Source organism: Odocoileus virginianus, chromosome 1 (assembly GCF_023699985.2).
Source record: "Odocoileus virginianus isolate 20LAN1187 ecotype Illinois chromosome 1, Ovbor_1.2, whole genome shotgun sequence".
Classification (NCBI taxonomy): Eukaryota; Metazoa; Chordata; class Mammalia; order Artiodactyla; family Cervidae; genus Odocoileus; species Odocoileus virginianus.
This window is the reverse complement of record NC_069674.1, coordinates 71,994,989-72,009,132: the sequence shown is the minus strand read 5'-3', so window position 1 is coordinate 72,009,132 and position 14,144 is coordinate 71,994,989. Positions and strand designations below refer to the sequence as shown.

General features: G+C 41.8%; 1 protein-coding gene across 16 annotated transcripts in view; it reads left to right on the top strand.

Moving 5' to 3' along the window:
• The window catches only part of MAGI2 (membrane associated guanylate kinase, WW and PDZ domain containing 2), a 1,406,842-nt gene that overhangs the window by 1,316,314 nt on the left and 76,384 nt on the right, over positions 1 to 14,144 (top strand). For 11 of the 16 annotated variants that reach the window (XM_020903091.2, XM_020903019.2, XM_070469808.1 and 8 more), the window contains one exon: positions 2,781 to 2,919. In XM_020903091.2, coding sequence (XP_020758750.2) covers positions 2,781 to 2,919 — 139 coding nt within the window. Of the gene's footprint in view, positions 1 to 2,780; positions 2,920 to 4,418; positions 4,594 to 12,401; positions 12,513 to 14,144 lie in introns of those variants that run through there. The other 5 variants (XM_070469817.1, XM_070469816.1, XM_020903164.2 and 2 more) reach the window with 3 other exon arrangements.

The window sequence follows — 14,144 nt, the reverse complement described above, 5'->3', positions numbered from 1 at the left end:
AAGTCTCAGGGAAATTTCTAAACACCGCTCTACCGGCAGTTCCCCCAAATATACCAAGCTTTCAGATCTCAGGCTCTTTGCAAATGCTGTCCTCTCAACCTAGAATGTTTTTTCTCTTCCTTTAGCAGGGGAACTCCTGCTGAAACTTCAGAATTCAGTTGAGATGTCACTAGCTGTAGGAAGCTCTCTCTGACTACCAGCCACATTTATTCTAATTTAGATGCCCCTCCCTTCTCTTCCCTTGGCACTTTTTGTATACCTCTGTCATAATAAATATGTATTGAATAGTAACTGTCTTATTTACCCACTTATATTACCCACTTACTCCCCAACTAGACTGAGAATGTGTTGTAAATAAAAACTATACTTTTTGTCACTGTTTATCCAATCTCCCAGTAGACTGTCCAAGACATAATAAGTGCTCAGAAATTGTTTGATGAGTGAAGAAGTTCAAAGTCTAGGAAGGAAGACAAAGAGGCATAATTCCATAATGAGGTGTGACAGATAACAGAGTGGGGTGCAGTGATGACTGAGCAGAGGGATTGCATACTTCTGCTTGAGGAGAAGACAGGGTCTAGGACGTCATCCCTGGGGAGAAGAGCGTGGGTTGGCCTTGAGGGAAGATTGGGAAGGCACCAGGCCTATAGGGAAGACAAGGCAAGGGAACAGTGGCATATGGAAGGCCCTAGCCACCTCAGTGAGTATGATGCATCTGGGGAGATTTCCCTCTGAAGAATGACGCTGGTGAGCACATGAAGATGTTGGTGGGAATAATCCTGATGGAAGCAGGAACTGAGCTAGGAGCTCATCAGGACCCCCAGGTTTCTACCTTGGGTGAATGGTGGTGCTGTTGTCCAGGATGAGGAATTGAGAGGACAGACTATCTGGGGAGAAAGATGGTGAGCCCAATCGACTGGTGTTGAGCTGGAGTGGCCTGCGGGACATCCCAGTGGAGGAGAGGTTTAGCAATCAGTTAGGTATGTGAACCTGGAGAGAGAAGCCAGGAATGAAGACTCTATTCTAACAGCTTCACTGAAACCTGTGCTTCACTTCTACAATGTGATGCTGTGCCTTGTGGTTTCAGTCACGGGCGAGGACTGCTGAGAGAGGGATAATTGGTTCCATACCTGACCTCAGGCTAGCTGCTGGACTTCAGGCTGTGCCTCGTGCCTCCTGGGAAAGCAGACCTGAGGAAAACTGGTGCAAACCTTGGCCTAAAACAAATTCATTTAGCCCTGTCTTTAGTGATTCTTCTATGCGGAGTTTGTGCCATTGAGCAGTACTTGAAACAGTGCTTCCAAAGGCCACCGAGCACACGAAGTGGGGAGCCTTTACCTTCATTACACGGACGTCCTCACCGCTTAGGGAGGCCTGTAGTAAAGAACCTACTTGCCTGCCTGCTGATGCAGAGACATGGACTGAGCCCTAAGTCAGGAAGATTCCCTGGAGGAGGGCATGACAACCCACTCCAGGATCCTTGCCTGGAGAATCCCGTGGACAGAGGAGCCTACAGTCAGCAGGGTCACACAGAGTCAGACATGACTGGAGTGACGTAGCACACGCACAAGCACATGCATCACTTCCTTGATATAATAAACACGTGTTTATTCTCCCCTCCCCCCCACTTTGTTCTATCCTTTGGCTGTTGTGACAGCAACTTTTTGTTCCTGTTCTGGTCCAGCCTATAGCACTCACTTTGATAGTGCTCCCTTAAAAGGGGCTTATTTGTAATTCTGTCTGCATTATCAAGTTCAGGGACCCACCTAAAATAGCATTTTTGCAAAGCAACTCATTGTGCTTTTTCCTGGCTAATTTGTCTTAAGTGACTTGCACTGAAATGAAACATATTTTAATTCAGAGGTTCCTGACAGTAATAGTACTGTGGGAGTTATATGATGTGCTCATGGTTGAACCTCTTTTATTCCAAATATCTATTCACAAAGGATAATGGGAGCTGCTTATGGAACCCATGCATGCTAAGTTGTTTCAGCTGAGTCCAACTCTTTGCAACCCCATGGACTGCAGCCCACCAGGCCCCCCTGTCCATGGGATTCTCCAGGCAAGATTAGTGAAGTGGGTTGACTTGCCTAGGTATTGTCAACAATTCAAGAGGAATTGGTATTTAACCAAAGAGTTTCTGACAGTCAGATGTGAGAATGGCAAAGATTTAGCAAGGGCATTAGTCATGTATGGAGGATGGAGTCATTTTTAATTCAAGCGACTGTGATAGAATATTCATCATCAAACTTGAATATCAACCAACCACTATTTACAAAGAAGGCAATATCACAACAGCACCCAGGGAAATGTAAATAAATGATGCATAACAAAAATTCTCAGAGAAGCCCAAAAACCAATCATTCCATCCAACACATTGAATTAGATCCTACCCTGTGTTCAATGAAAAGTCCTTAAAATATTTACTTCTTGATTCAAAGCGAAGATGCCAGCTTTTTTTGAACTGCAGCATCAAACACATCCCATAATTTTTTAAGAAACTCCTGAATAGTTTTATTATGACCTCTGTCATACTGGCTAAATATAAGTGGCATATCATCACAACCTTCATGGTCTAACATTTGAATTTCTACAAAGATAAATAAAGTTTGGTGGTCAGATTCAGAATGCAGCCAGGATTTAGCCTCTACTAAGAAGCAGCAGGCTACAACCAAGCCTTTCTTTTGCTCTCTGGAAACTGGTCTTCTATGGGTGCTTCTCTGTTGGAAATGCAACTTGAATAAAACCATCTTTGACTAACATGATGTTTCTTTAATTAACAGGTAGGAGATCAGATCATTGAAATCAATGGGGAGAGCACAAGAGACATGACCCATGCCAGAGCAATAGAGCTCATCAAATCAGGCGGAAGAAGAGTGAGGCTACTGCTGAAGCGCGGGACGGGACAGGTCCCGGAGTATGGTACGTTTCACATTTTGATTCATGTTTTTTCTGTTTCTTCTGTGTCCGTAAATGCCTATGCTTATTTATAAAGCTACATAAGTTCTCTAATTCTACCTAAATATATATTTAGTGATCAGAGGACATAGATCTATACACGTGTGTATATTTAAGGACAAGGTATATATTATATGTTTGTGAGCTCTTTCTTTTGCTCCCTTATTTAGGTAATGTTGAAAATAGCAAATGTAGGACCTTTCAAGGCATCTCTGAGTGTGCTGGGAGATCTGGCTAAATTTATATATTAGAACTTCTGTTATTTGACTGATAGTCCTCTGTTCATTTGAGTCCACAGTAATTTATCAATTATTTCCTAAAATGACTTGTGCATCAGACTGTCCTGTGGGATATGTAACCTGGGCCAAGGGACCAGCAAAACCAAATCTTCAGGCTATGAAGATTAAAATGGAAACTTCAGTTCAGGCAGTGGTTGCATTGCCTTGGAGTTCAGGGATATTCCAAAAGTTCACTCTTATGTTGTGTATCTAGATGCTTGTGAGGAAGGCTTTACAGTGCATTTTAATTTATAGATCTGCCTTCAGAAGTTTTTAATAGTGTTATTTCCCAAAAACCCATTTAAAGTACAGCCAATATCATTACCCTAGTATGTCAGAAAGTGTTATGTAATCTTTACATGAGAAACAGAGAAACCTTGGCTTGTCTTTAATCTCAGGGAGTGACAGAGAGACAGACAGACATCAGTCAAGAGTAGCACAGATAATAAGTGTCCCAATTAGGGAAATAAGATCTAACCACTGATCTGAATAAGTAGCTCAGGATGTTGATCTAGATTAAATTGATTCCCATTTTCACTCTTCCATTCTTAAAAATCTAAGTAGTACTTTTTCCTCTTAAATTGTGCTTTCTGCCTATGTTACCTAATAATTGACTGAACACTTATTTAGTAGGACAGATATAATTCTGAATTCAGTTTAAATATCTGAATTCAAAGGCCCTTAAATACTTTATATTTCCAGGATCTTGAACATACTGAAAGCCTACAAGAAGGGCTGGCAAGTTCTCGCATTAAGAGTAGGACAGCATTTAGATGTTTCTAGGGCTGGCCATATGCCCAGGGAAATATTTCATCCCAGCTTCCCATCCTTAATACTTGGATCTAATAAAATATTTTTGATTATTAATATTAGCAGTAAGCACAGACTTAAGCCTGTTCAATGGCATTGGCATTCTTCCCTTTATAAAGAATCTGAACTCTTGAAATAGAATCATTTTTTGTACCCTGGGGCATGAAGGCATTCAGTAATGCGAAACCAACCAGTGAAATTCTATCACTTCTACAGAAGGCCTTGCTTTCAAGGTGTGTTTCACTCCATGCCAAGACCTATTATCTATACCCAGGAATTCTCATAGAATTAATGTTATTCTTATTGTTCTAACAAATTAATATTTAAAAAGTTAATCTGAACTTGGCTGTCCTGAACTTTCTATTCTTTTTGTAGAATCACTGTTTGGTCCTTATTCTGAGCACCCACCACACCAGCTGCTGCTCTACAGAGAGCAGTTAAAACAGTCTGCCGACCAACATGTGGCATAACTCAGACTGTGATGCATCAGCACGAAGCTGCCTTGAGGCATAAAAATAAAAATATGTTTCTGAACAGCATGAAAATCCAAGACCATGTCAACATTATCCCATTAATTCTTAACATCATCTGAAAATATCTAGTTAAAGTTAAATTCTAAAATTAACCAATATTGTTAACTCTAATAGTATTGCAGAATTTCTTCTAAATATATTCTTCTAAAATGTAGTATAAAATCATACACACTGGTAGCAGTAGAGCTTATCAGCTACTTTTGATGTTAGATTTGACATGGATTGTGACTGTAATTTTAGAGATTATGTCATAAAAGAACAAATTTAATACAGTAAAGCAATCTCCTTTAGGGAAGTAAATGAACAGTTATAAACTAAGTAAACATTAGTTCTTTAGGAAATTCTAAGCCAAAATTATGTGTGAAAAACCAAGAGGGTAGGGATCAGATCAGCATTTTTGAGGATAATGCCATCAAATGATATTTCTGGAATCTCACAGTGCCTCATGAAGGGGCTGTTTTAGGGATCCCCAAGGCCATCCCACATTCAGGTATTTGCTTTTAAGACTCCTAGAACACAGAATATAGTTGTGGTCACAGCTCAGATTTATGACACTGATGTATTAATAGTAAGGGTACCCAATAGAATCATAAGGAAGAACAACACAGGTGGAATTGGAGGAATCCACATGCAGGCTTCCTTCTGCTTTCTCTGTCTCCCATGAGGGGTCACCCAGAGAGCATTCTTCATGCAGCAATAAGAATGCAGCAGCATATGTGTGATAATATTGCTGCCCTGATGGTATGGCTGCCCCGGGTAGCTCATAAGAGACTCAGTGCCCATGGTTTCTCCTGGGGGCCTGTCATGCTGGCATCCTCTGCCTGGCACATACCAGATTCCCAGACTCCCAGAAGGACAGCAGGTGCTGAGCATAAACCACATTGCTTGTGCAAACAGTTGAGATACAGTGAGAGACTTGTATCACTTAGGAAAGGTTTATATTAGTGAGGGAACGAATTACCAGTCACGTTCCCGGATGCCAGCCCAGGACCAGATTGGCGAGGAGGCCTTTCTGAGATATCAGTCACAGGCCTGCTCTGGAAATGCATTCTGACTGAGCAACTGAACTGATTGAACTGAACCATGAACAAACCACAAAGTGGCCACATTCACAGACTCTACAGAGGCCCCCAGTGTCTGAGGAGTTCTTGCAGCTAAGGAACATCGCAATTCCTCCAGCATCAGTTAAATCGACTATCTCACGACAAAGAAATTTTTTTTGTTGTTCAAGATAGACTGGAGTATATTTTTATTAAGGTACTTTTATGAAAATTTTTATTAAAATATACTCTAGTCTATCTTGGACATAAAAAAGTGGGAGAGTGGCTAGGGGTGCAGGTAATAAAACAAAATGATAGCAACAAGAGCAGTGAAAGAAAACGCTTGGACTTACAGTAGATGTAACCAAAAATATAATCCACTTTGTCCAAATGCACCCTAATAACAGGAAAACTGATTTCTCTGTCAACTATGAGTTTAATCCTATGTTTGTTTCCTTTGTTTGCCCTTTAAGATCCCAAATTTGGCATAAAATTCAATCTCAAAAGATTGTTAAAGGGAGTTTATCAGAATCTAGAGGAGACTTTACCTGTTAGGGAAGTGTTCAGGCTTAACCCCACCCCGGGGAGAGTGAACTCTGAAGGGGAAGAGACTGGCAAACAGCAGGCTAGGAAGGGGTTTAGGTGATAACCCTCTGATAAACCCTACCTCTGATACCTGCAGAATTCAGAATTCAGAGCAGCTCTGAAGCTGTCCCTTATCTGGACTTTTGGACATGTCAGGGGAAAGCTGATCTCAGTCAAGAGAAATACAAAAATTCTGGCTCAGAGTCCTTAAGGTGGTTTGTGACAGAGAGATAAGCACAGGTACAATGGGAAGAAAAAAAATACCCCAGGTAATCTGTCAGATTGTTGACTAAACAAAGTCAGTGTGACGCCAAGTGAGCTGAGGAAGGGAATAAATATGCTGCAAACATGCCATCCATAATTACCATGAGACTAATCGGCAGATACACCTCAGCCGATCCAGAGGCAAGAATAAGCAAAGGCAGCCAGTAGCAAGCATACTGGCTGCTCACAGAGGTGGCTGAGCAGCTGGGCCAGGGGAGGGGGGATAATAAGGGCTTCGAAGGAGAAGCTGCTTTCATAGTTAAGTCCTTGCAAGAGCAGCTCAGGAGATAGGCACTTCAACTGCACTCTAGTCCTCCGGATAAGAATCTGTTGATTGTAAACTCAGTAAGAGCTTGGGTACCCCCTCCCCTGACACATACATCTCAACACCTGGCAGGAAGAAGGCGATTTGACTCCACCATACGGAGGAAAGGATCAAAAATGGATGCAGCAGAAGCAGTGCTCTCCTTAACACGGACTGTTGCAGTTCCAATGAAATCTAAAAAGGCTAAGAGAAAAGAAAACAGGGATCCTGATTCTAAAGCTGCATAGGAATATATTATGCAAATTACCTCCTTCCTCAGCATTAAGGGACTGTAAGCAATGTTCACTTGAGGTACACACTGAGCCACAGAGCCAGGGCCTTGGTAAACAGAAGTGCCCCTGGAGGAAAAAGTGTCCTCCACCGGCAGTTCAGGCCAATGCAGCCTTCCCCTGGTAATACCTGCTGTTCAGATCTCATCCAAAAAAATTATGCCTTCCAGTCCTGGTGGTCTGGCCTGTTGATTCTCTTAAGCAGCATTGCAGGTCTTTATGACAAGAATGCTGAAGCAAGTTTGATTGTAAATGGCCTCAGTGGTCTTAGGAGGCCAGACAGGGTTCCCAGGAGGAAGCACGATTCTCAGAATGCCCAGGGACAATTAACACTAATGTCCACATCTCCCTTTGGGGAAAGAAATCATCAATCCATGAGTTAGACTTCTTCTTGCACTACCATTTTCAAAGTTAATTGCATCTTTGATAGGTGTTGACTGATATAAGGCCTATGATAAATGAAATTGTTTACATTTTATAAGTGTAATAAAACTGCATTAGGTAAGAAAAGATCTGTTTGAGCCATACTGTATTCATACTCTAGCTGAAGAAATGAATGGGCTAAATAGTTAAAGGCCTTCCTTTAATCAGTAAACGAAAATGATTTCTAGTAGTATCAGAGCAACAGATTAAGCAGTACCAGTCTCTACTTATATGGCAATTAACATTATTTTTTCATTTATTCTTCTTTAACAATGTGCATTGGCATGTGACTATTATAAGCATGCTCCTATAATCTTGTTAACAATTATTTGTTCAAGTCGTTTCTTCCTCTGATCACACAAAGGTCAACTCTAGACATTGTACTCCCACCAAATAAATATTCCATGTGAGGTGAGGCAGATCCTATAACTATTATCATTAACTAATATCATTACTATTTCCTCAACTAAATCAGGATTTTCCTGAGCACCTACTATGTTCAAGGCACTTTGCAGGCACTGAAAGGAAGACACAGTCCTGGCCTTCAGTGAGCTGACAGTCTGAAATGAGGATATGTGTAACAGTTGATTTTAATAGAGGGGTGACTGATTAAAATGTCTCTAAGGATCTACTCTAATGAAAAAATTATTAGGTTTTTATTAGTTTCACTAGGTATATGTGGCTTCAATAAATACATCTAGAGGGTTAAGGATCTTTGAAAAGTCCTTGGCTTCTTTTGTCTGTTAAGCATTTCCTTTGTAATATTTATCCTAATAATTGGTACTTTTCTGAAGAAAGAACTCACTGAGTATGGATAAATTTCTGCTTATACCTTGGCTGAATTATTCTCAGTTCCAAGTTAGTGAGACAGAATTCTCTTGAACAAACTTGCTAATCGTTGCTCTTGCCCTCCTGTGGCCCCCAGCGTGCAGCCTGGAGCGCTAACCTCGCAGCCGGAGGCGTCCACAGTGCAGACGTGGGGAGAGTTTCTGCTGCCTCTGCCTCTTCCGCAGAAACCACGTTTATGGGAACTTTAAGTGGGCCCATAGCCTTTGCACTATTTCACCTGCATTTTTAATAGGGCAAAGGGCGGCTGGCTTCAATAATAAATTCTGAAACTTGATTTCAGCTTCTGACATTCATGGTTGAGTGTATCTCCCTTTTCCATGAGTGGTTCCACAAATCACTCCAGTTCACCCTGACTGAGCCAGACCAGGGAAGAGGACAGGCTGTCAGGCAGTACTCTGGCTGCATCCTGCAAGAACAGAGTCCTTCCTTGGCTAGAAGGCTCCAGACTGCTCTCTTCAGAATTTAGGGAATCCCAGGAAATGTTCAAACCCTGAAACTTCCAATAGATTCCTGTTTCATGGAGTCAGACGCAGGGGCTTCCTTGAAGGATACCCAATTCTTTTCCCCACTGCTCAGCCAAAACCTCATTTATTAAGGTGCTTTAAGGATGAGAGTGAAATCCCATTTCTTCACATTGTTTTATTGGAAACCCTGGACTATGATGATATTCCTTCTTGATAGTTTTTCCAACATACACTCTTCTCTCTCAGGATATGTTAAGTGACCCACTTCCCCCAGTTGACACTTGTTAGGTATTTAAGACTCTGATAAAATATATTGGACAGAAGTAACCAAGAAATCAACCAAGAGAAACCAGTTTTGCTCTTGAGGTCTGACCTCCTTCAGTTCAGTACGTTGTTGGAGGAGACAAATGAGTGAACAGCTATCTTTCCCAAACCCCACTGAGAAGGACTCCACATGCATCTTGGAAAACCTAAAAAATCCAACTCCTCCAGTAAATCATGCTGGACAGTTGGATTTAGGTTCTGACAAAACTTTCTCTTGCCTCCCCTAATATGAAGCTGAGCTCTCCTGGGCAAGGGCTGGTTCTACCACAGTCCGGGGAGAAGACAGCCTCTTAGACAAAATGCTGATGAGTTCCATAAGAACATTGAAATGAATCTCAGAGAAGTCACAGAATCGAGAAACGGTTTGTTTGTTTGTTTTTTATATGGTGAGCAGAGAGTAGGTAGGAGTGGAGATCAAAGCATTAAGGTTAAGAGGAAAGAAAGCTCACACATCATGGTTTTACATCTGCACACACACACACACAGAGGATTGGGTCGATTTGGCCCAGCACTCTGTATTTTTCAAGTGTCATCCCAGGCAGTTTCATGCCATGGAGACAGCTGGCTTTGTCTCCTGTAGCTCTCCTGTAAAGACCCGAGGAGTTTCTACTTCTTGTCCTCTCTGTGTCTTTGTGGACCTCCCGCTGTATAAGCCTCACCCCTCAACCCAGCTACCCCTTGGCCCATCAAATCTGAATCACTCTCCATTGCAATTGTTAAAAGTCAAGAAAGGAGACAAGATTTTCCTCCCTTTTTTCAGTCTTAGACTTTTGTGACAATCTCGGCTCCGCTCCCACCCTCCTCACTGAGACAGTCTGACCTGTGTTCATAGCACGATGGTGTTGATTCAAGTCAACCTTGTGATCCCTCAACTACACCCGTTATGAAGCTGGTGCTAAATGCCAAAGCCATTTTCTCCACTGTCTTGATTGTTCTCTTGTCTCAAAATAGAAATGACACAGAAGATGTTGACCCCTGTGAGGGAGTCTGCTAACAACACCCTGTTATCCAGGTGCTCAGAGTGGAGTTTAACATCATAAGACAAATTCTTGGGTAGATCCAGCCAACCGCCACAACCAGCAAACACCAGGTCTCCAGAGCAGCCCTTAAGCTCTGGGGTCCTTAAGTCCTATCCCACTGTTCCCAAAGCAAGTGATTCATTTTAAACTAAAGTGCTAAAAACCCCTCATTTCTAGTGAAAGAAATAGTCCATAAGGTTGGATTTTTTTTTTTTGTTATTTGAGAATTCTGCCTACAACTTTGCTCACAGATAGGGTTACCCTGATGCCTTGTTCTGACAAAGACTTCCCAGGTTTTCTTTTCAACCGAACTCCCTCAGACAGGACCAAAATAAGATTACATAATGCCTTACTCCAGGCTTGAATTATATGCTCTAATTGTAGCAAAATCTCTATGAACAGTGAGAATCACACATTCTTCAACATGCTGTTTGGATTCAAAAAAAAATTTTAATAGAAACAACAAACAGACACTTAGCCTGGACTAAACAGCTGTTTACTCTAAGGTAGCTCAGACATTTGCTTAGAGAAGAGCCTGCATTTACACTCCCGTCCCGAGGTCTCCAACAAACAGTGATCCTCATCAGGATCCTGGGTTTTCAGACTGAACACGGGTCTTAGGACTCATGGCACATGCACTGAATATGCCGAGCACAGGATGCAACACTGTTTTTCACATTTCACTGTAATTTCTGTTAGAGTTTTCACAGCTATTTTCCCCACCATGTTCTGGGCTCTTTTGTTTGACCCTCTGGCCCCAACGTTTCCTAGCACATGTAACTTTCAAGCCCAGTAAAGGCCACGTTTAGAATTAAATGAGACCCTTTTGTGCTTGATCGTAAAACCGCTTGATGTATTTTGTACAAAATTACTTGCATCTTGGCAGGGCTAAGTGGTAAACTCAGTTAATAAATCCTGAGACTTCATTTCCCTCCTTACATTCATTGTTAAGCGGTAGTTTCCACACCACAGAGAGCCTCTGCTTTCCCTTTCACTTCAAATTGTTTGTCCAGGTGGCCCTAGTTGTAAAGAATCCGCCTGCCAATGTAGGAGATGTAACAGATGTGGGTTCGATCCCTGGGTTGGGAAGATCCCCTGGAGGAGGACATGGCAACCCACTCCAGTATTCTTGCCTGGAGAATCCCATAGACAGAGGAGCTTGGTGGGCTACAGTCCATAGGGTCCCAAAGAGTCAAACTAAAGCAACTTAGCACAGCACACCCCTGAACACAGCTGCGTGGTGAAAAACACCCCAGGAGGGGCATAATGAGACATCCATGTGGGGGCACTATCTGTTTTGTGTGTTGAAGCGCATGGAGCAAGTTAGGTGTTGACATGAGGGCTGGGAGAGGGGTAGTATCATAAGAATATACTGGCAAAGAGGGGATCAGGCTCCCAAATGTCTGAGTTATGTGGATTCAGTACTTCTGATCCAGTAGCCCCACACCACCCTCTACCTCGCACTGTATGGAGCTAAGACAACATGGCATTGAGTGCTGCAGGGACTGGTTATTACATCTCCCAGGGCCTGTCTGGTGGAGATCACTGACAGCCCAGGATTTCTAGTACCGTCTTTTTGTCGGTAAAGAACTGAAGCCCAGGAGCTGAGATAGGCCTAGACCAAGGCAGCCGCTAAGAGGCAGGTTTCAGAGTACAGTCCTTGGACAGGCGAATACAGCCACATAGAACAGGCAAAACCTGGCTGTGTTTTCTTCAGCTCTTTTTTTTTTTTTCCAGAAAACAATTACGGCCATCAAGTCAACTATGAAGTTTGAATCTAAATGAGCAAATTGTTACAGAAGAGAGGAGCTATAAGGAGTTATGAGATTATTAGAGAAAACATAAATATAAACATAGGCAAACCATGGCTTTAATTTGAGGGTTTTTCAAAATTTAGAAACATGATTACTGTGACTTCTCAAATGACAGCTGGTCTCACTGAAGCACTCTCATTATGAGAAAATTCTGCAAAAATTCTGATATGATTTCAAGATGTTTTAAACACTTGTGCCTCCTTAAAAGCACCTCAGGATGCCCTCAATATTTTGAGAAAAAAAATCTATTTTTGGAATACACACGTAGCTCAGTCTTTCACTAATTTCACTTGCTGCATGCTTGATAGGGTCAGCTTTACTTAAAGTCTTTATTCTTACTGCCTAGATAATTTTTATTCAGCTACTCTAAACGTACTAAGCAATCTTGATTCTAACAGTAATACTATATCTTTGTCACTGGTTCTGTTAATTCTAATGATTGGTCCTAGGCTATTCCTCCCCTTCCTTTAGGAATGGTACCTTCCAGTCTCTCCATGTGCATGAAAAGTGACAAGCATGGGTCCCCATATTTCTACTTATTGGGCCACCCTAAAGACACGGTTTGTAAACTCTGCATGAATATTATCTTTCTCTAATGAGCTTTGGTTTTGCATATGTTTTTAACTGATGTATAATGCTCTATCTTTCATAGTAGCTTGTCTAATTACTGCTAGAGCTCTGGAAAATATTTATAGCTGAGACCTTATAAGTGGTGAGGATAAGATTTGTGGATTCAGGAAAGTTAGAGATGCACTCATTCCTGGGTTCCAGCCCAGTGAGGTCCCAGCAGGAAGGAAGGGCTGGGAGGGGGCGTACAGCAGAGGCAGCACTGGGTGAGCTCCGCGCACGCAGTTCAGAAAGCAATCCCTGGGCATCAGTGCAGAAAAACAACATGTATTTTCTCTCAGCCCACGTTTGGTTTGGCCAGCTCCCACGAGGCCACCCTTTCTATGCCAGACGGAGGGAGCCACAGTCATCAGACATGTTAGCCCTAGGAACCCAGAACTCCCCGCAGTGTTGTGCTATCCCCCAGCCTGTATGTGCCAGTTATTCATTCAGGACTGGATCTTCTAACTCTCCCTCTGCATACTCAGTGATGCACCCAGTTTAAGGGGAAAAAACAGTTGTGATTTTTTTTTTAAAGTAGTCCTAAGTTTGTATCTAACGATTTCAAAGTGAACATTCTCATGCTATATTTTAGCATAACATTTGGTCAAAATTCTTAAGGAAATTAAGCATCCTGTACATACACACGCACACACACACACACACACACACACATACACACACACAAATAAAGCAAAATATAAATAGCAGCCTTGCAAATATGGTTCACGCAACTTTTCACCCCTCAACTACATCCCCAGAGCAGCCCCCATGTCCACTGTCAAATCTTGCAGTAGATCTGTGACTACCAGCACAGTTTTTAAAAACTGCAATTTTAAAATGTCAGTTTAACTTTTCAGAAGTAGTTTTCCCACAGTTTGCCATGGTAACAGGAGTCAGACTGACACACTTCTCAATTCTGACTTGATTCTACCCACCCTTACACTCTCTGAGCCATGGCTAAGCATCTCTCCAACAAAGGTTTTTAAGTTGGTCTTCTGAATGTTCTCTGAAATACATTTTTCAATTGTTAATAACCCTACTAGTTGCCATGTAGGACTGGTTTGAATTAAGAATGAAAGGAAATATTATTCTCTAAGTGAATTATTGAATTGGCCTATTGTGGAACATTTCCTTATCAAATACATTTATGTGGATATGTGCCTACACACCCACACACACACCCCATCACAATCATTCCCTGAAGATGTCTACAAAGACATAAGTTTTAAATGAATCATTTGTCTAAAGTGTCTCTCAAGGATAAGTTATTGATCAGGGGAAACCTAAATTAGGGCATAAAGAAGACCATTGCAATGTACTAGAAAAAATAAAAAACCATGGAATCATTATTGGGGACATCTAGTCCAGTGACCATGCTTTAAAGAGGTATAGATTCCTGTTTCTGACAAAAGAAGTATATATGCTTGTCATATAATTTACTTTAACTAGTTTGCAATCCATGCAGGTTAAGATGTCCTGAATCAATTCTCTAGAGTCACTAGCTAAAAACCAACAATGAAAGAACTGGAGGGCTTTTTGTGGTCTCAGTTCAGTTCCACCAACATCTATCAGGCACCTTGCTT